We start from the raw sequence: 19,700 nt of genomic DNA, 5'->3' as shown, positions 1-19,700 counted from the left end.
TTCCCAACGATTCGAGGCTTTTCCAGGGTCAGAGGAATGAGACCTATTGTTACTGTTTTTGGCATATCGAATACACCATGGGGAGCGTGCCAGGCTCTGTTGGTACGGGCGGGATACTCTCGGTAGCTTGCCGGGCTCTCTGAGATATATATATATATATGTGTGTGTATATATATATATACACACACATAATGTATATATAGCATATATCTACATTATGTATATATACATACATATATATACATATATATATTGCTCTCTATGATTTGTTGCCTACTGTCTGAACTCCATCGAATATGGTGTGGTAATTATGGAAAATGGGTAGAAAGTGCCTTATAATGTGTTGCGGCCACGCGGTCTGGAAAGTGGCCTGGAGCATGGAGGCGGTTGTGTAGTGGAGGTCGGCTGCCAGGGCTAGGTCCCTTGGGGTCGCGAGGGTTTTCAACCCCCCCCCCGGGGTGCCCCGAGTGAAGATAGCCTGGCACAGAGTATTGGGCAGGGAAGGCAAATATTATAAGGCCTTATAAGGGATGCTAGTGAATTGAGTTTTTATTTTAAATATCATGAAAGCATTTTGAAGGGTTGTAGTGTTTTAAACAGGAGATTATCACATTGGAAAGGTTGTTCAGCTACTCAAGGGAGAATGAATTAAAGAGGAGAACAAAAGAACAGCAAGAATACTGTAATTCTTTATAAAAGGGAATTTTATCTGTCTTCACAGGTGCTATTAAAATTTTCTTGTTTTTTCAGATTAAAGAACTTACCATTCTCATTTACCAAACTTAAGGAGCTGGCAGCTTTGTGGCTTTCTGATAATCAGGTAAAATCTTTTATTACCTGGCTCATTTGGTTGTTTTTTTAAACAACTCATAATTGAAATTTTGAATTACTGTCTGAGTCCCAGTAACAGCCCTTGGCAATTGCTACAAAATACAATTATTTATCCCCCTGGAGAGTGATTTTTGTAAAGATGGCAACTGAATTATGAAGTTGATTGCTGTCGACAAAACCGTTCTATAACCCCACCCTCTTTAAATGCTTCAACTTAGCATCAACTTCATTCTCAGAGATCTAATTCACAAAATGATCGTTATAGCTCTTTAGCTCTAGTGGTACGCATAAGTCCTTGGAGAGTGTACTTTAATTATATCTCTGAAGGTAAAGAAGAAGAAAACCATTACCACAATCCCCATAAGAGGGAATTGTTACTCTCCACATTCCTCTTCTTCTCATACTTTTAATTATAATCAACTTCATTCTCAGACTCTTTTGAAGGAACATGCTGCTGTCTTCTGTATTATCAGTGTTTTTTTGTGAAATTTTTTTGTGACACTATTCCTTAATTGCATAAAAATACAATCCCATGAAATCTGTAGTTCAGGGTTAATGCATAATTTCATTATCTGGAAAAGTGAAGACATCCAATGTGCCACCAGTAAAACTGGTGATCAACCATTTTGACACCATGTATTAGTCTTCCTTTCACTCTTTTGTCTATCAACTGAAAACTAGGGAATCCTTATCCAAAATGTGAATAGATAAATGACAACACCTTGAGTTAAATTTATCATTATTTTCTGAACATCAAAGCAGCATTACTGAGAAGTCCGTGGTCAGGTTTCCTGAGAGTGGGCTACATTTGTGGCAGATTATTCTAAACCTCTGCAAAGTGGAGATAATGTTTGTTTCTACATTTATTGCAGCAGCTCATTCTATCTGCTGAGTAAAAAACAAATAGATTGTCATTCAAATTCATATTTCATCAATAAATTAGAAATTTTTAGGGCACAAATATGTCACTATCAATAAATCATTCCTGGAGTCACTGTGATCTGTGTTAATGTATTTAGCATAGAATGTAGCTACTCTCAGTCTTGTGTTGTGAAAACACCTCCTAATACTATGATTTATTATTCTTGTGGGAGAATGAACAGAACTGTGACTGCATCATTTAACTTCCATTTAGAATAGTGATTTAATGTGTTTCTGACTTAGTTTCATGACACAAGTTAGTATCCCAAATCCCCTTTAAGCTTCATTCCTATTAATAAATGTCATGAAAGAAGTGGATTTTTAAAACATTAGATAATATTATTATTGCCAATATATTTCTGGTACATCAGAGTTCTTAAAAAAAAACTTTCAAAAGCACTATGTCTGAGAACAAATTAATAATAAAACATGAATAATAACCATCCATTGTTAAACATAATGTAACATATCAGATTCAAGTAGAGCCACTTATCTGTGTGTGAACTGTGTTTTTCTTTATATAAAATATCTAATGGAAATGAGCTGGAGCGATAGCACAGTGGTAGAGCATTTGCCTTGCACACAGCCGACCTGGGTTTGGGTTCGATTCTTCCATCCCTCTCGGAGAGTCCAGAAAACTACCGAGAGTATCCCGCCCACACAGCAGAGCCTGGCAAGCTAACCGTGGCATATTCGATATGCCAAAAACAATAACAAGTCTCACAATGGAGACATTACTGGTGCCCGCTCAAGCAAATCAATGAGCAACAGGATGACAGTGATATAGTGAATGAAAGTAAATGTTCAGAAACTAGCTCAAGGGGCTGAGTCCATGCTATGCATGCCAGAGGCCAGTGTTCCAACCCTGTCACTACCTTCTTACTGCCCGTAAGAAACCCCTGAGACCCATATTGGGAGTAGCTGCTGAGTAGCATCAACTGTGGCAACAAAAACCAAAAAGATACCTCTGTTTATTCTAATTAAATTCATATTTTCTTGGATAACAAATTTTAGAGCAAATTCCATGTGTCTTTCTAGAACAAGAGCTTGTGAAAATGAATGGGTGTGTAGAACAAAAATTGCTTAGTGGTAACAATTGAACACATTTTGGTCCCTTTTGGATTCAAAGTAACCTTGTTCAGAGAAGATGAATGGGTATCAAAGAGGGTATCACTGTGTCACTGTACCACTGTCATCCCATCGCTCATAGATTTGCTCCAGCGGGCACCAGTAACGTCTCCATTCTGAGACCTGTTGTTACTGTTTTTGGCACCACAGGTAGCCTGCCAGGCTGTGTCATGCGGGATACTTTCAGTAGCTTGCCGGGCACTCCAAGAGGGCCGGAGGAATTGAACCCGGGTTGGCCGCATGCAAGGCAAACGCCCTACCCGCTGTGCTATTGCTCCAGTCCCAAAGAGTATATACTAGAGAAAAATAAAACTCACCATGCCTTAGAATTTGAAAATACTTCTCAGTGATGTTGCCTTATGCTGAATTTTTTTCTGGGTGTGTGAAGTAAAATAGTTTATTTAGAGAAATAAGAGGAGGGGGGAGAATACATGGGCTTCTGCGGGGAAAGCCAAGATTGTGCTATACATTTTTATTTCAATACTTTTGCTTGCTCTTCTTTTAATTGTTCATTCACTTGGGTGAGAACTGGCTAGTATCTTTACCATATATAGAAGAAACATTCCTCATACTTGCTATACTTTTCATCTAATTTATGTATTTTTATTTTTTTTTGCTTCTAGTCCAAAGCCCTAATCCCTTTACAAACAGAGGCGCATCCAGAAACAAAGCAAAGAGTACTGACTAACTACATGTTTCCACAGCAACCTCGTGGTGACGAAGGTAAATTGCTGGCAACTCCTTTGCCTACACGTAAAATGGTTACAGGTCAAAGAGACTAGTTGTATTTTTATCTCTGGTGAAATAGTTAAGGAAAATTTTCTGACACACATAAATCTTTTGGGCATTAACTCTAAGCATAAATCTCTTCCACATCAGAGTATTTTGAGAAAGATTCTAAAACACAATTCTTCCTCTTTATATCTTGCATGGAATTGCTGTTAACTTTTTTTTTTTTTTTTGCTTTTTTGGGTCACATTTGGCAATGCACAGGGGTTACTCCTAGCTCTGCACTCAGGAATCACCCCTGGCGGTGCTCAGGGGACCATATGGGATGCTGGGAATCGAACCCTGGTCGGCCACGTGCAAGGCAAACGCCCTACATGCTGTGCTATTGCTCCAGCCCCTGCTGTTAACTTTTAAGAATAAATTCTCTTATGGATTGCAAGGCATACCGCTGGTTTAATATACATGGAACTCAGCTGAAAACACTCAATAGAAAAGAAATTTTGATGAACTGATACTGCCTGTGTTCATTAATTTCATAAACACATTTTAAACATTTCATCCTGTAATCTCAAGCCTCAATTTATTTCACAATAAAAATCAACTGTAGGGGGCCAGAGCGATAGCACAGCGGGTAGGGCGTTTGCCTTGCATGCGGCCGACCCGGGTTTGATCCCCGGCATCCCATATGGTCCCCCAAGCACCGCCAGGAGTAATTCCTGAGTGTAAAGCCAGGAGTAACCCCTGAGCAGCATCGCTGGGTGTGACCCAAAAAAGCAAAAAATAAATAAATAAATAAATAAAAATCAACTGTAGATCTAGAGAAACAGTAATGTGTTTTCATGTGGTAAACTGAGGTTTATCCCCCAGACTGCATATAATCCCATGAGCCCGGCCTGGCGTGATCCCTGAGCACAGATCCAAGAGTAAGCCCTGAGCACTGCCAGGCATGACCCCAAAATAAACAAACAAAAATGAATAGACCATAAATAAATCACTTGTAGATAGCGATCACTTTTTCCTTTTCCATTTGTTTTCCTAAAAAAATGTCAGAAACTGTGAATAGAAAAAAATAGACCTATTTCAATAATTAATCTTCTATTATCGCATTTCATAAAATATTTAAAAGAGGTTTGTCCTTTGCTGTTTGGAACTTCACATAAGCTCCTCATCTCAAATCAGCTCAGGCTGTCATTTAGTAGATTTCTCATGGTAAAAATAAGAATAAACTCATTTTAAACCACCCATAGATCAAATCTGTCCAATACATTTAAGTGGAATCAAATTTTTAAGGAAACTATTTGCTTATGTATTTTTTTATTTTCAGGCATAATTTAAATACCTTAGTCTTTTATTTATATGTGTAAATGGATCTTTTGCCAATGTTTCCCAATATTTCTATTCAAACTTTTACTTACAGAAATAGAAAAAGATTCTTTTAATATCCAATTCCAGGGGCTGGAGCGATAGCACAGCGGGTAGGGCATTTGCCTTGCACGCAGCCGACCCAGGTTCGAATCCCAGCATCCCATATGGTCCCCTGAGCACCGGCAGGAGTAATTCCTGAGTGCAGAGCCAGGAGTAACCCCTGTGCATCGCCGGGTGTGACCCAAAAAAAAAAATCCAATTCCAGACTTCAATAAAATTGATCTTTTAAAAATATGAAAACAGTCACATGCCTGAGTATAAGAAAAATCTCAAGTGAGGATTACATTTTATTCGTGCAACTTTGCTTATATTTCTATGTTAATATCCCTAGATTCTCAAAATATCTCATCTCTAAAGGACATAAGGAAAAAATTCTAAATCACTCATGTTTGCTGGTTATTTCTGAGAGCTAATATCATTGATCAAATGCCTTATTTTTCCCTCAGAGGTAGATCTAGTTAGATAACTGTGATGTTAAGAAATTAACCTGTTGTGTTTTGCTTTATTGTTTTCCTTTCAGTAAAGAAAAGTTAGTGATAGAAAAATTTCCTTCCAGTTCTAAGCAAATTCCTTTGTTTGATCAGCCAGAAATGTTTAAAAAAAATGAAGTTTTTGAGAATCTCTTGTAAAAAGGAAATATCTGGAAATATTCATACTCCAGGGCAAAACATCTACACTAAATTGAGTACTTTGCTTTTTTCATGTGATCTTTGCAATAAGGTTGCAAAGAAGATTAATTAATATGTTGATTCGAACTAAAGATTTATAAGCTTTTGTTTTCCCTACTAATTTGAGACACATTTAGAATAATTGGTGTCTTAATATTAAACACTAAACTTTCCACATAAAGAAATGGTTCTTTATAAGACAAGCTCCACTCATGTCCGTTCCTAGACACACACACCCAAAGAAAATATTTGCAAATCTCACTTTCAAAAGAGATGCTACCTAGTAATTATCTGTTATAAAATCCTGATAGTTTAGTGATTGAAAATAGAAGCTGTGTAATCACTCAGGCATGGACTAGAATTCAGCCCTGGCAGAAAAGAAGCGATACATCATGCGTCATGAATTGCAGATTATTTTAGTTCTACCATTCTGCAGTTGTACAGATTCAAAGAGGCTTTCAGATGGTTAGTCCAACCCTCTCAATTATCACTATCCAAGGGAGAGTTCATGCTTCCCATGGTCAAAACTTCCCACTCCCAATGTACCATTAATGTACACTTAAGAGGCTGGATTTGACTTAATTTGTTAAATAAAAGTATGTGACAAATATCAAGGGAATTTATCCCCTTTTTCTCTTTCTTCCTTTCTGTATTTCATTCTTTCTCTTTATTTTCCCTTTCTCTTTTCATGTTTTGTGTTTGTTGTACTACCTACCACCATTTTTTTGCATAAGATATTAAGCTCTACTATTAACGCTCCATATATTTTTTTAAAACAATAATACTTTGGAATCTAACTGTAGATTTCCAGTCAGACAGTGACAGCTTTAACCCTACCCTGTGGGAAGAACAGCGACAACAACGTATGACAGTTGCCTTTGAATTTGAAGACAAAAAGGAAGACGATGAAAGTGCTGGGAAAGTTAAGGTGAACCTTTTAATTTGTGTTTCTTCTTTCTTCTCATCTTTTTTACTCATCCATGACTATGGTCCAAATGGACAGGAACAAACTTAGTGACCTCTGCTAGAAGGTTAGCTGCATCTTTAAGTCTCCTGGTGGTCCCTTTCTATATACTAGGATGTGAATTCCAAAAGCACTGGTGACCTTCAGTATGAATGAAACTTGTGTCCCAATTTCTTCTGAACAAAGTTGACATGTCAGCTCATCTTACAGAGTAACGTGAAAGAGATTCAAGCTGAGCGAGAAACAAAACCAAACCAAAAAAAGCCGAAACAAAAAATAAAAACAGTCTGGGCAGTGGGCTTCACTTGAGCTCTTACTTCTTTGAAATATGAAAGTCATTTTCTGTTCATTCTGAGCAAGACATCGTGCAGATTGCATGACGCCAAAATGCACATTTATAGGAGAGCTAACAGATTAATATATCACATTGGCATTAAAATATCTGAAAGATTTTTATGCTCTGTGGTATTTGAGAAAAATTTATTAGTATTGTTCATATGAAGACAAGTTTGAAAGGAGGTGAGTATACCTGATAATGAACCTAATAGCTCCTTAAGAAAAAATAACTTCTATTTTGTAAACCTCAAATCATTGTTTTAAAATCCTTTATTAAAGTGAATCTCAGTCCAGTAAAAAATTGACTTATTTAAATTTCTATTGGTCATTATTTCTGAGAGACAGTATCAGAATTGATACGTATTTTATCAACATTAGATATTTGTATTATCACCATGGCAACATCTTGAATCTCTCTTTAATGATGGTATTATCTGTGTACTCTTTCCATCGTGGGTACTAACAGCTCTCATTCTTGGTGACTAATGATCCAAGTAATAATACATGTATCTTGATTCTGTGGTGTGTTCTTTTTGCCTGCACCCTTATTCCCCCATATGCTAAGCTTTTTCTTTAAACCAATGCACTCTAGAACCAGTAAGGTGATTGACAAGGCTAAACTCTACCATTGTGTAGAACCTAAACTAAATTCCCCAGTCAAATGACAATTTTGTTAAAGATTTGGTTTAAAAAAAAATGTTTCGAGATGCTTGGTTAGTGCTGTATACTAACCAGAGACATTTTTGTTACTTGTGCATTCCCAGAAAACAAAAATAATGCAAAACTGAAAATAAACAAAGATCTGTAGAACATTTCAGTTCTCCTTTTAAGGATTTAATATTTTAAATCCAGAAACAATGGATGATGCATTGTATACTGGATCTCTGATTTATTGTTTTGCTTTGTTGAATGTGAAAAAATACATACTTCTTCCTAAAATAAATCCATGTCCAAAGTACCCAAGAAGAAAATAGTGCATTTAATATACTCCTATATATGTGTCAATGAAAACATAAAATATGGTAAATGCACAGTTATTTAGAAGCGCTGTTTGTGTGTTATATGATCAAGTTTGTTTATAATCAGAGTAGGTTCATTATACTTTAGAGTACTTTATTTTATTCATATTTGGTTCATATACGGAAACAGTTATTGTTTCAAAAATTTCAAATTACTTGGCACTGACTAATTTAAATATTTCCAATGTCATTGGCTATTGGACAAGTTAGAACACAAACAAACTTCTAAATAAATCATCGTGGAAGTATGCTGAATGGAATATACTGAAACCTCACACCAAATTAATCCCTCTTCTGGTTCATTACATGTACATTAAACTTAGCACCGATTTGCCTTCCATCTACATCAAATTTGAAAAGGAACCTCTGACCTATGCCATCAACTTCCAAATGAACTAGAGTATAATGCCCTACTGAGAGTGTGCATCGTGTTCACGCCGACGTTGTGTCCTTGAGCCTCATATGACCATGCGGTGCTGTCTGATTACGTAGAGTTGAAACTGAGGGGGGTTGGGGATGGATGTCTGAAATGCCTTATCCAGAGCAGAAAGCGAAAAGCGAGAAATAGAACCATGATAACGTGCAAGTCTTGCTACAGCGCTCCTCTTTCTCTCAGAAAATGGAGATTCCTTCTCCCACAGGATCTCTCCTGCCAAGCCCCCTGGGAAAGGGGCCAGCGTGGGATTACTCTCCAACCCGCCAGGCTGTCTGGCGACTGCTGCACACCATGGGCCAGGTGTGACCAGCAGATCCAAGATATGCCCGTTCCCCAGAATGACCCCCAGCTGGCATGGGGTTGTATAAGTGGCCTCCAACAGGAGAGGAGCTTGTGTCCTCCAATGCCAGTGGCCGCACAATCCACCACTCTACCCTCTCTAAGTGGCAGACAGGTAGGCCTAGGCGTCTGGGGTAGGAGCCTTCCCCCACCCCCGTAGAGGCAACTGTGCAACAGTGGTTGATGGGGTATGTCCTGCATGGCTGGGGGCTAAGAAACGCTGATCCTATGGCAGCCTTCCCATGGCCAATGTTTGATCTCAGTTTTGTTTTTTGCTCTTGGGGATGGCACAACGGGATGGGAAGATCTAAGCCAGCGCCGGGAGGGAACGCCAATATGAGATGCCTCTGGGTGGGATGTCTGGAATGGGCTTTGAGTTGGGTGCTTCAATTTTATTTATGCTGCTATTTTTTTCAAGGGATTTTTCTTTGCCTCTTTCAAGTCCAGGGATACCAAGAGTTGGGCAGGATATTGATGATACCGTGGATAACATCTAAATTGTCCCTGCACACGCACGCACGCATGCACGACCAATCAGTTTTCCAGGTTATCGATTCCCAGAGGAGATGAAATAAAGATCAATAACCTTGATCTTCACATAGCAGGATATTTGAATTGAGATTTGCTGAGAGTGGATTTTGAGCACAAAGATGGGCATCCATTGAGAAATATCGATTTCCCTTTCATTTTAACACAGATGATGAGAATTCCTGTAAGAGAAGATTGGTTTGGGAGTTGTGGCAAATAAGGCTTCCTTATCTTAGTGGAGTGGGTTTTTTAACAGAATGTCTCAATAGGTTGTTAAAAAACAGTGAATTTTTGGTAAACTTTGCCATCAGCATGTAATGGACTTAACTCTTGCTCTGTGTCTTATATTCTTTCTATAATATAAGACAAGCTACGAATGCATTTCCCTAACTAAAACTGCCATGGGTTTCCTTTTGATGTAAGATGTTCTGATGACCTCCTAAAAAATATTTATCAATAATCAAAGCATTAACTATCATTTCTCTTACTGGAATTTACAACCAAATCAAACTCAAATTAAACACTTACATATAAAGATCACAGTTCTGTGTGAATCTGAGAAATTTCTAAATTCCCTAGTAAATTAGTTCTTTTCTTCATTGCTAAATTTTGGAGATACTCCAACACCATGCAGCAGTTATTAACATTTATTGCACTTTACTTAGACCTAGTATATGAAGAATGTTGTGAAACATCTCTTTGTTCAAAAATTAAAGTAACGTTTTATTAACAATGTTTTATTTTAATGAAATATACATACACATGAACAAATACTTTATGGTGAGTAGATATATACAATATTTTGGCAGGAAAGTAGATTCTTTCTATCTACATGTGTAATAGATGAATCTACATATTTTTCATCTCATATAAAAATAATAGGGAAATATTTCCAACATACAGACTTAGAAAAATATAAACAACCTGCTTTTGGCCTTGAGCTGACTCAGCTACTCATGTCAATATGCTTATATCTTTCTAAACCATTTCGTATCAAAGAGTAAGAGGGCAAACCAGTCAGAAAGATGACATAAGATATGCTTTTACAAGACTCTAAACAAAATTATAAGGTATTATAATTTTATTATTAAAATACTACACTTGTTTTAATTTTTTAATTTATGAAATTATCTGATTTAGCTAAATAAAGTTTACACTTTAGACATAGTATTTCTTCCACAAAATTGTTAAAAACATAATTTTATTTATTTCATAGAGTAGTTCTGAGCCAACTAATGCTTTTATAAATTAAGTTTTGGACTTAGAGACCAGTGTCTGACTCTAAGCATTGCTACCTTCAGCCACATAGCCTAGAATAAGCAACTTACCAGACTCCTGTTTCTTTCTGTAAAATGGGAACAAATGATACAATTGGTTGTGAATTTTGAATGTTATTTAATCATAATTAGTTATTAAAAAATTCACATTGTTATTGATTACCTCTCAATCTAAAATCAGTATAGTAAATATGAAAAATAACTATCATTATTGATTATTTAAATGGATAGTAATAAATATGCCTACAAGACTATTGCATGATAAATACTGAATAGATAAATGTTAATTGATAGTGTATATGCAATCTGAAAAAATATTTAGACAGGTATTATAGTAGATCATCCATGGTATCCAGATTTGGAAAATATATATATAGACTCTAACATTAGAAATAATATTTAATATCCACATAGAACTTTAAAATTTTTCACTCTAACATCTCATTTTAACTAGATTAACTCAAGCATATGAGAGAGATATTATTCCCATTTTACATCAGAAAAAACTGAACAGAAAGATTAGTGATTCATTGCTAGTGTAGGTAAATCTGTGACTTAAAATTTAGGTCTACTCACGCCAAGTGAAATAAGTTCTGTGCAAATGGGAGACAGGTAGGTTATAATGTAGTGGAACAAATTCTAATTTTATGAGGCCTGAGCTTCCACAGTTTGAGGAAGAGCTTCTTGAAGGAAAAGAATGACCTAAAACTATCTAAATAAGTTAGCAGGGCCCTTACAAGGCTTCAAAAAGGCCCGTGAACACGCCAGGCCCTCAGTGTACGCTTCATGAGCTTCATTGCGAATCTACTTCTGTTTCTAGACATAAGTCTTGTTACCTATGGTACGCTCTGGCATCTGACCAGAATATCACATTAACTTGCTTTTAAAATAACCAGAAAATATTAGTGCCATTGCTATTAGTCGTCATCTAATTGTGTCAGACTAGACAGCATCTACCGAAATAGATTACATTACTTGATGAAGCATTCATTTAATTCAATTAAGAAGGAACATATTTTTTGTCTGATTAAATTTAGAAGTGTAATTTTAGCATTGATGACTTTTTAAGGTGCATAGAATTTAAGTTTAATGACCAACTTGCAAATTATTTTTATTCATAAGCCATAGTTATTAAAATGTTTAAATATTCTTAATTGTGGGAATAGTCATACCATTCCACAATTTACATTTTTAATGTAGTACTTTTTTACTTTTAGACCTTTGATAGCAGATACTTGAAAGCTTAAAAATATAATTTTTTAAGTGAAATGAAAGTTTAACAGTAAAATTTTTTAAGTTAAAGCTAGCTTTAATTTGTAACTAAAATTTCCAATATTAGTTTAAATAGCGAATAAAAATACTGATGTATACAATAATATTTATCATATTTAAGAATTCAATAGAAATTCAATAGTCTTAATCATTTATATTATATTATAATGTATAATATATGACCATTTATATTATATTCAACAAATCATACATTTTTCTTTACAATCTTTTTCTTGGGTGATATTTTCATAATTTTATTTCTAGATATTAATTTCATCTATTTATTTAGACGTATAAAAGATAAACTTGTATAAATAATGTTTTTGCTTACAAGATAATCTTTCAAAAACTTTTACTGGGAAAAAATTTTGTATTTTAGCACTAAAAGAAATGTTAAAACAGTAGAGTCTAACCTCAGTATATGACAAGAAACATGAGTCATAAGATGAAATGCTAAAATAACAAAGTTGGTGGATTTGCTAAAACTTGCAGATGAGCAAAAGTGTTTGAATTCCTATTTATAATCCTCAGATCTATGCCACGTCATAGTTTCTTACATTGCATGGGGGTCAGTAAGTGTCTGCCCCTTTCTCTTCCTCCTTTTCTCACTCATTCCCACTTTCTTCCTCCTTCAGCAGCTCATCCACCTTCTTTCCTTCCTCTACCTACCCCCCACAACAAACTCTCCACAGACACATACTCACCACAATCACATAAACCATCCCATTTTGTAAAGTTGGTTCTACTCAGATTAAAACTATTGCATGATTTTTGGAATAAACCAGGCCAAGTAAATCTGCCCCCTTATTTTTCTTGCCACTCTCTTTCAGTCAGAGTGGATAATTTGTATATATATAATATATATATTGCATTTTAAGCATAAGTACCTTCATAGTGAGGAATTTATAGGTAATGTCTTATTATTTTTGTCTCTAAATTGATTATTAGTCACTAGCATGAACATTCTGTTAAATTGGACTAAAACACTAAAATTAATCTCAAAAATGGAAATAAATGTCTGGATAACTATTAGCCAAAATGTGTATTGATACCTAAAAGATCATCCAAAAAGTAATCAATTTTTTAAAAATTTCTATTGTAACTTATCACCAACAAGCAAAATCTAAATACCAGGAAACATTTTTAATTAATACCAGCAAGTATTCGCTACCCTCACATTTGATGTAACAAGCAACAAAGAACTGGCATGTATTTGGAGAGCAGATACTGTCACTTCTCCCTTCTCCAGTACATGAAAACTCAGCTTGTAAGTCCTTTGGGGTTCTGCATTAAAAGCCAGAAGTATTTAACGTCAAATGAATTACTTCTAAATAATAGAGCTAGGAAAGGAAACGGTCTCTCATGTATGAAAGCAGTTGATAGTAACCATTACATTTTCAGAAATTACTGGTCTTTTAAGTGACCTACTGCTATTCAACCATGTATGGAAAGGAGGCCTAAAGATTGGTTAGAGCCAGGAATATAGCTCAGTGGTAGACCATTTGTCTAGTGGTAGACCATGTGTAAGGACATGGGTACAATTCCTGGTGTTTTACACACACACACACACACACACACACACACACATACACACACACAGATTGGATATAATTCAAAATTGTTTTCAACCTACTAGGGTGGGCAGGGGTGAAGAGAAGTCCCTGGAAGCATGATGTGAACAAAACATCTGCTCCCCCTCAGCTTTCCAGCCTGCTCACCATGTTGCATTTGTTTATGCTACTGCACGTGAAACGGAGTTGTGTTGTGGATTTGCTCGCTGAAGGTATTTTTTTATGTTAAATTTCTTTTTATAAACTTCTAGGTTGAAATAAACCTAAAACGATATCCAACTCCTTACCCAGAGGATTTAAAGAATATGGTAAAATCTGTTCAAAATCTGGTGGGTAAGCCGAGCCATGGAGTGCGTGTTGAGAATTCAAATCCAACTGCTAACACGGAGCAAACTGTGAAAGAAAAATATGAACACAAGTGGCCTGTAGCCCCCAAGGAGATTACAGTGGAGGTATTTCAAGGTTATTGGTAATTGCCAGTGTGGTTTGGATTTTTTTTTTTGGAATTACTGAACGATTTGGTTTTTTTCAAATATAATAAATCTTCCCTAATAAGTCCATCTTTTCCCTAAAATATAAAATAAGCCTCTCTACCCTACAAAACTATGAGGGTTGCATTTAATAAGTCACAGACAAATGATACCCTCATGGCTTTAAATCAGTAAAAAGTTCCAAAAGTTCTAATGCACAGAAGAAATAACTTGCTCTGGTAGATAAGCAAGGCCAAAAGTCCCATTATATCATTTTCATAATATCCTCTCAGCTACCACAAACTTCCACTGGATGACTTGTCAGGAAAACTTAAATGAAGTGTTGTTTGTTCTTTTGTTTTGTTTTTTTTATCCCACAAATATCAGTAAAATTCCTGACATCTTTTAGTGCCAACTTTTTTTTAAATGCTTTTGTGTTTTGATTACAACCTTTAAATGAATATCACTATAAACAACAAAAATAGGAAGATTTTTAAATTTAGCTTCATTTTACTTTTAGTCATGAGAACTTTAATTCCTATTAGTTTATAATTATTCAGATATATTTCTCCTTATCAAGCTTATTTGGTCTGAAGAGAATTCAACTACATTTGTGTCACCTCTATACTATCTCATCAACTCTTCAGCTTATTTGATTCTCACCTTTTTATCTTCATCAGAAACACAATTGATATGAGTTCATCTAGCAATTTTTATGCCTACCTCTTAAAAATCTATATTTGCAAAACTCTTTTACAAATCTGCATTTCAAAGTATCATTCGTCATACACCAACTAGTTTATTTAACACTGTGCCAAATACTGTGAGAAGAAAAAGAAATAGAAAATGTGTGCCTGGGCCCCAAATAATTCACTCTCAAAAAGTCTAGTGCAGACGAGGTCAATAAAGAACAATTTAAGGGCCAGCGAGACAACTCCACTGGTTGAGTATAAATCACAAATGTTGGAAGCCCAGTTTGGATCCCTGAGCACCACATGGGAAAACACCGAAAAACAAAGAAACTAGTAAGTAAAGTATGATTGGATGGTTGGTGGTAGCAGAGAATATAATACAGATACAAAGCAGGAGAGAAAAGTTATCATTGGCAAGAGTTACATGGAACAATATTAAGAGTAGATTGCTTATTAAAGATGAATTAATTCTTCTAAAGTCATCAAAAGGCATGGGGAGGGGTGGATATTCCAAACAAAAGGAAGAATTTGAGCAGAAAAAAAATATGGACAGCTTTTCAGCTGGCACCAGCAGCCCAGGAGAGAGGATATACAGGAAAAAATTAGATAAAAATTATGCTCATTGCTATTTTAATTTTGATTACAAAATTGGTGGAATTGTATTTTCCCCTTTCCATTCCAAATGATATGAAATAGTGAAGATGCAAGCTTCTTTATCTCTAAGATGTTGGAAGAAAACTAACATCTATCAATCCATATACACAATATACATATGCTTTCATGTAACCACATTTGCCATCAGTTAACAGGGAGGTCCTAATAATCCATAAACTAAATAATTTCATTACAAAATAAGAAGATCCTAAATCACTTAATGCAAGGATGCAACTGGTGAGGTAAGGGAAAGGAGGCTTTCATTGTGAATTTAATACCCTATAGTAGTGGGGGGAAGGGGAGCATTCTAAGTTATCCCACCCAAACTTCCAGTCGACCACAATTCCGTGAAATGTCTCTTCCCAAACATACCTCTGCTCCTGTTTTCTTGATCTTGATCTGAGCATGTACCATTTATCTACTAGTTCACTCAAGTCAGACATCTGAGAGTCCTGTTTTCTGGTCCTTCTCTCTCGTCCTTTAGAATCACCAAGTCTGTATATTCTCATCAAGAACAGTTCTCCAGGCCCTCAGCACTGACCTCCACTGATTGGAAAAGATAGAAGCGTCTTAACTCCATTGCCCCTCTTTCTAAAACCCACATTGCCTTCCTTGAAAGCAAGGCTGTCCCTTCTTAGTGCCCACCTAAGATCCGATTAGCTAACCACACTACACAGGGCTAAGTTTGAAGGAAAACCTTCAGATTCTTCTTTCCTTATGGGATTCATCTCACTCTTAGTCTTCTTCCTCTAGTTGGCCTTTTTTTCTTGATTAGAAATCTCACTGGGTGGTAGCAATACTTTTACTAATATATGAATCTAAAATCCAATTTCTAGATCATTCCTCAACTTTCACCCATCCCGTTGGGAAAAAAGAGAGATGTTTCTTTCTGTCTCATTCTCCTGTCTCAATTTACTGCCTGCCTATTGAAGAGCCACATTCCATATTTTCAACTTTCAGATATAAGAGCTACAGATAACCAGGTGTTAAGTTTATTCATTTCTATTGATCATTTTTATTATGTCTTGGGCTGGAGCAATAGCAGAGTGGTAGGGCGTTTGCCTTGCACTCGGCCGACCTGACTTTGATTCCTCCGCCCCTCTTGGAAAGCCCGGGAAGCTACCGAGAGTATCTAGCCCGCACGGCAGAGCCTGGCAAGCTACCCGTGGCATATTTGATTTGCCAAAAACAGCAACAAGTCTCAAGATGGAAACATTACTGGTGCCCGCACGAGCTAATCGATGAGCAACGGAATGACAGTGACAGTGACAGTAATTATGTCTTACTCTTGTCTCAAGTCATCTTTAGTTAACTATGGAAAAGAATATGTCCTATACACTTCTCCATGGGACTCAATCGGGAAAATCAAAAATAAATGAAAACTAGAGGTAAGAAGAACCAGATGCAGAAAGAAGAAATTAAGATAAATTAGTCACCAATGTATCAGAGAGGGAAAAGAAAAGGTAATCCACATTTATTGCTTACTTTCTTTGTCACAAACCTCTGCCAAGTATTCTAACACACTATGCGTGTTGAAAATATGACCCTTAGAGCTTTGGAGAACCAGATGGTTAAGAAGAAATGTTTTGTTTTGTTTTGTTTTTGTCTCTTGCTGACTTCCTAGAACCAAGTCTTGAAAAGATTGCACTTGCTTTTTTCCCTCCTCCCTCTCACTTCCCATAGACAAGCGACTTACCAGCAAAAAGCTTTAATTTTTTTTATAATTCTGGGGACTGGAAAGTTCACCATCAAGGTGCTAGTGGACTCAGTGTCCATTGGAAGTCCACTCATCTGGCTCTTTTTTGCCAAGTCCTATCATGGTAGAAGAGGCAGGCAACTGTCTAGGGTCTCTTAGCAGGGCGCAATTTCTTCTTGGAATCTGTACTCATATGTCTACTCAAGATCACTTACCAGCTCTGAAGGAACCAGCTCTTAAGACTAGCACTGACGTTCCAAGGTTCCAACATTTCAGGGTTGACTCTGGCACCCTATTCTCCCCACAGCTCCTATCTCTTCAACCTACCAGCTTTAGCTTCAAGACCTTCCTTTTTGCCCTGATCCCTAGAATGCTCTGAATTTTCTCTATTATATCATCTTCTTTGGTCACACAGAATGAAAATCTTCTAATTATTTTATGTTGTGACTTCCGGTTGTGAGTTCTATGAAGCAGGGACTTTGTCCTTCCCAGCACTGTGATGTACCCTACTCCCTGTTCATCCAATTAGAGTTCATGCTCAGTAAGGGACACAATAAAATTTCAAAGTATTTTCTGAGGTGACTGAGAGACTAAGTGCCTGGACATCAAATGCTCTTACTCTGGGAACTTAGCACTCCCTGTTCAATCTGAAACTCTCAGGAGGCAAAGACAATTACTTGGTTTTCATTGAATTAATGATTGATTATTGTCCGCCTTCCATATCCACATTTTCTGTCCTAGATGTTGAGTACCATGTACTTTTAACAATAAAGATTTCCATTTGGCCCCAAAATAAAATCCTTCTTAACTCTAATGATTTAACACATTTATGTTATGTATATTGATATTGTAACATAAAATTATAAACTAAGGTTAAAAATTATGAAGAGTGTTATAAAATGCAGAATGAAAAGAAAGAGGAGAAAAGGAGTAAAGTGTGAGGGGAAGTTATACAGGGAATAAAACTGTGACATAAAATAATTTTAGAAACCCCTAAATGCTAAGTATACAAATGCCTTTAGTCTCTTAATAATTTTGTTACAACCACCCAAGCCAAAAGAAGTGACTAACAATTCCATTTAATAAGCACATCCAAAAACTTAGTAAGTATATGAATCTACTAATTATATTTTGAAAAGCAGAGCACATAAATTAGAAGAGAAAATAATATACTTTATGTCTGAAATAACCCAAACCATGCCTTCATAGAATAAATACACCTGTCAAAGACCCCCTCTCTTTTCATACCTTGGAATCATATTGGAAACTAAACTCTAATTTCTGTTTCTCATTGGCTTTCAAGTGATCCCACCGCCAAAATATGCAACTTCCCAAACATGCCTATCAAAACGCATGTGCCATCTAAGGTTGTAACTGAGCACTTCCCAGAGGTAGCAGTTTTTGCAGTATCTAACTGGTGTCAAGTACTGCTTTGTTTGTCTCCTATATTTAAAGTAGCCCATGGCATCCTTATGGATTAACAACTTTGACTGGGCACAGTCTGTGGAGGAGGCAAAAGTCTTAGAATTTTAGCACTCTTGGACGCAAACTCTAGCGTGTTACCAATAGTGTGACCTTAATAAATCACTGAGATTTTCCTGAGATTTCGTTTCTTTACCTTTAAAAATACAGATAAGTAACACGTTCAGAGTTTCTGTGGAATGAAACCAAAACAAAAGCAAGTATTTAGATACAGCTTCTTCGCATAGTGGAAACCTACAGTAGTTGTAATAATTTTGTCTCCTACAGGAGAATGATGTTCTAATTCTGCCCTAGCCCCCTTTAATCCTTCTGTGAGTCACTCTCTTACATTACAGAGTATTTCCCACTGTCTGCTACTCCCCAGAACTACCACATCCGTAAAGGTTCTAGACCTCACATTTTGTGAGAGACAGCCCAATTTGTTTTTTTCTTTTTGGGTAAGCACCCGGCGATGCACAGGGGTTACTCCTGGCTCATGCACTCAGGAATTCCTCCTGGCAGTGCTCGGGGGACCATATGGGATGCTGGGAATCGAACCCGGGTTGGCCGCGTGCAAGGCAAACGCCCTACCTGCTTTACTATCGTTCCAGTCCCCCCGCCAATTTTTCTTTAAGGAAAAATTGCATCTTTCTTCCGGAAATGAATCATAAATAGTCAATTACCCTTGGAAATGCCCTTAAATGCTTTTATTAATACTAGTCATGGGTTCTCCAAAGCTCAGACACAGCTTTTCTTTTTTTTTTCTTTTTGAATTTTCTTTTACATTCCCTTTCACCTTGGAGGTAGCAACCATGGCTTATTTTGAACAGTGAGCCGGCAACAGGATTACAAAGAAGAAATTTTATTCTTCTTTTCACTCCCCTATCACCTTACAGGAAGGAAATATGGTGCAATGCCCCCATAATGAGACCCTCACCACATTTGACACCCTACCAATTATTTCCCCTGTCTCAACTCAGAGAAGTTGTTCTGAAAGCTCAACTTTACCAGCACAAAGTTGTATCTCCAGCCTCTGTAACAGTCAATGGTTGGGGGCTGGAGTGATAGTACAGCGGGGAGGATGTTTGCCTTGCACGCGGCCGACCCAGGTTTGATCTCCAGCACTCCATATGGTCCCCCAAGCACTGCCAGGAGTAATTCCTGAGTGCAGAGCCAGGAGTAACCCCTGAGCATCGCAGGGTACGGCACAATAAGCACAAAAAAAAAGAAAAAGAGGTGCAAATTTATGATTAACTAATATTATACTTCCTTCCTACTCACTA

At 36.7% G+C, this 19,700-nt stretch overlaps 1 protein-coding gene across 12 annotated transcripts in view; it reads left to right on the top strand.

The window, feature by feature from the left end:
• The window catches only part of LRRC7 (leucine rich repeat containing 7), a 625,380-nt gene that overhangs the window by 482,561 nt on the left and 123,119 nt on the right, over positions 1-19,700 (top strand). For 10 of the 12 annotated variants that reach the window (XR_008630218.1, XR_008630221.1, XM_055138674.1 and 7 more), the window contains exons 14-18: positions 751-820; positions 3,504-3,603; positions 6,506-6,630; positions 8,663-8,911; positions 13,696-13,896. Coding sequence is in view for 8 of the 12 variants with exons in the window: in XM_055138674.1 (XP_054994649.1) it covers positions 751-820; positions 3,504-3,603; positions 6,506-6,630; positions 8,663-8,911; positions 13,696-13,896 (745 nt within the window). In the remaining 4 variants the exon portion in view is untranslated. Of the gene's footprint in view, positions 1-750; positions 821-3,503; positions 3,604-6,505; positions 6,631-8,662; positions 8,912-13,695; positions 13,914-19,700 lie in introns of all 12 variants that reach the window. The other 2 variants (XR_008630219.1, XR_008630220.1) reach the window with 1 other exon arrangement.

Source organism: Sorex araneus, chromosome 5, assembly GCF_027595985.1.
Source record: "Sorex araneus isolate mSorAra2 chromosome 5, mSorAra2.pri, whole genome shotgun sequence".
In the NCBI taxonomy this organism is placed as follows: Eukaryota; Metazoa; Chordata; class Mammalia; order Eulipotyphla; family Soricidae; genus Sorex; species Sorex araneus.
The sequence above is the reverse complement of the archived record's forward strand: the minus strand, read 5'-3'. Positions and strand labels throughout refer to the sequence as shown.